Consider the following 2002-nt stretch of genomic DNA (forward strand, 5'->3'; position numbering starts at 1 on the left):
GGGGCTCTACTGCCCTAGGCCGGGTCAACCCAACCCCAGGTCCTTCCCGTCTGGAGCCCGCCAACCTGCTGTCCCCTCTCCAGCTCTTGCAGGTGGCCATCGTCTGTGCGGGACATAACTCCAGCAGAGATGTCATCACCCTGGTGAAATCCCTGCTGTTCTACAGGTACAGCCAGGAGTGTCCCTTTCCTCCCTGGAAGGAGACTGTAAGAATACCCTGAGCTGGGCAGGGAGAAGCTCGTGATAGCAATCAGTGATTCCACTTCTGAGCCCGTCGGGCGGGGCTCTCGTCCCTTGTAGTTCCTTCTGGGGCCCATCAGCTTTCCTCCCATGTCCTTCCTCAAGGAAAAACCCACTGCACCTTCACCTGGTAACCGATGCTGTGGCCAGGAACATCCTGGAGACGCTCTTTCACACATGGATGGTGCCTGCTGTCCAGATCAGCTTCTACAACGCTGACGAGCTCAAGGCAGGAGCCCCAGCCTTTCTGCCCCCTCATTCCTCCCAGGGTTTTGGGTATCAGTGGGAGGGCAGGTTAGAGCTGCATGGGACCCCCAGTCCCATCACATCTACTGAAGCGCCAATCCTTCACCCACCTGGGTACGTCACCCGGAGTATGTTCCGACACTGGTAAGCCCTTCTCTTGCGGGCTCATGCCCTGTGCTTCCACCCACAGCCCCAGGTCTCCTGGATCCCTAACAAGCACTACTCTGGCCTCTATGGGCTAATGAAGCTAGTGCTGCCCAGTGCCCTGCCCCCCGACCTGGCCCGTGTCATTGTCCTGGACACAGATGTCACCTTTGCCTCCAACATTGCAGAACTTTGGGCACTCTTTGCTCACTTTTCTGGTGAGAGGTCTGGGACCCCACCCCAGTCAGCCCCCTTCCCTGGCCCATCCAGGCCTCCCTGTGGCCTAGCCCTGAGCTGAGGTCCAGTGGCAGCCTCAGATAGCTCTGTCATGCCCTCCCTCCCAGACAAGCAAGCGATTGGTCTCGTGGAAAACCAAAGCGATTGGTACCTCGGCAACCTCTGGAGGAACCACAGGCCCTGGCCTGCCTTGGGCCGGGGATTTAACACAGGTGGGGACAGTGTTGAGCGGGGGCAGGAGGGCAGCCACTGGTCCTTGGGCCCCTGGGGCTGGTTAGAGCATAGAATGCTTGGGAGGCCCCCAAGAACCGTTCTGTAGAAAGAACACTGGGAGAAGAGCCAGAAATCACAGTTCTAACCTGGGCTGATGATGCTGGATGACTTTGGCCAAGTCACTTGATTCCACTGAGCCTCAGTTTTCTCATCCATTAAATGGGGGTGATTTTCCCAGCCCTGGGACCACTGAATCTGAGAAGACGGTTGTGGGGGTGCTTTGTAAACTCTGCTTTGCCTCCCCTTCACCCCGAAGAGGGTTAATTGTGGACCCAGCGAGGCCACACTCACGTCTGAGCGGTCAGAAAATATTAACACGGCACAAAAACAAGCATTCGGAAGACACCTTCAGGAGCCTTGGCCCCAGGAGCTGGTCATCCCAGGTGGGCATGACAGCCTCTCCCCCCGAGCAGGCGTGATACTCCTACGGCTGGACCGGCTTCGGCAGGCTGGCTGGGAGCACATGTGGAAGCTGACGGCCACGCGGGAGCTGCTCACCCTGCCTGCCACCTCGTTGGCCGACCAGGTCTGGGGGCACTGGAGGGCGGTGGGGGCGGGCTCTGGGCCGAGGTGTGACGGCATCGGTCTCTGCCCAGGACATCTTCAACGCCGTCATCAGGGAGCACCCATGGCTGGTGCAGCCCCTGCCCTGCATGTGGAACGTGCAGCTGTCAGACCACACACTGGCTGAGCGCTGCTACTCGGAGGCGTCTGACCTCAAGGTGAGCCCGGCGAGGGGCGCTGAGCAGTGGCGATGGGCTCCTGTCCCCCCTCACCCCCCCGGCCCCTTTCCATGCCCTCCCTGATCCCAGGTGATCCACTGGAACTCACCAAAGAAGCTTCGTGTGAAGAACAAGCATGT

General features: G+C 59.6%; 1 protein-coding gene across 1 annotated transcript in view; it reads left to right on the top strand.

The window, feature by feature from the left end:
• The window catches only part of GYLTL1B (glycosyltransferase-like 1B), a 6061-nt gene that overhangs the window by 1031 nt on the left and 3028 nt on the right, over positions 1-2002 (top strand). Inside the window, exons 2-8 of the mRNA XM_010842450.1 lie at positions 84-166; positions 346-469; positions 677-848; positions 975-1079; positions 1554-1666; positions 1737-1862; positions 1953-1996. Of these exons, the coding sequence (XP_010840752.1) occupies positions 84-166; positions 346-469; positions 677-848; positions 975-1079; positions 1554-1666; positions 1737-1862; positions 1953-1996 (767 nt within the window). The remainder of the gene's footprint in view (positions 1-83; positions 167-345; positions 470-676; positions 849-974; positions 1080-1553; positions 1667-1736; positions 1863-1952; positions 1997-2002) is intronic.

This window comes from Bison bison, unplaced genomic scaffold (genome assembly GCF_000754665.1).
Source record: "Bison bison bison isolate TAMUID 2011002044 unplaced genomic scaffold, Bison_UMD1.0 scf7180017864178, whole genome shotgun sequence".
NCBI classification, from domain to species: domain Eukaryota; kingdom Metazoa; phylum Chordata; class Mammalia; order Artiodactyla; family Bovidae; genus Bison; species Bison bison.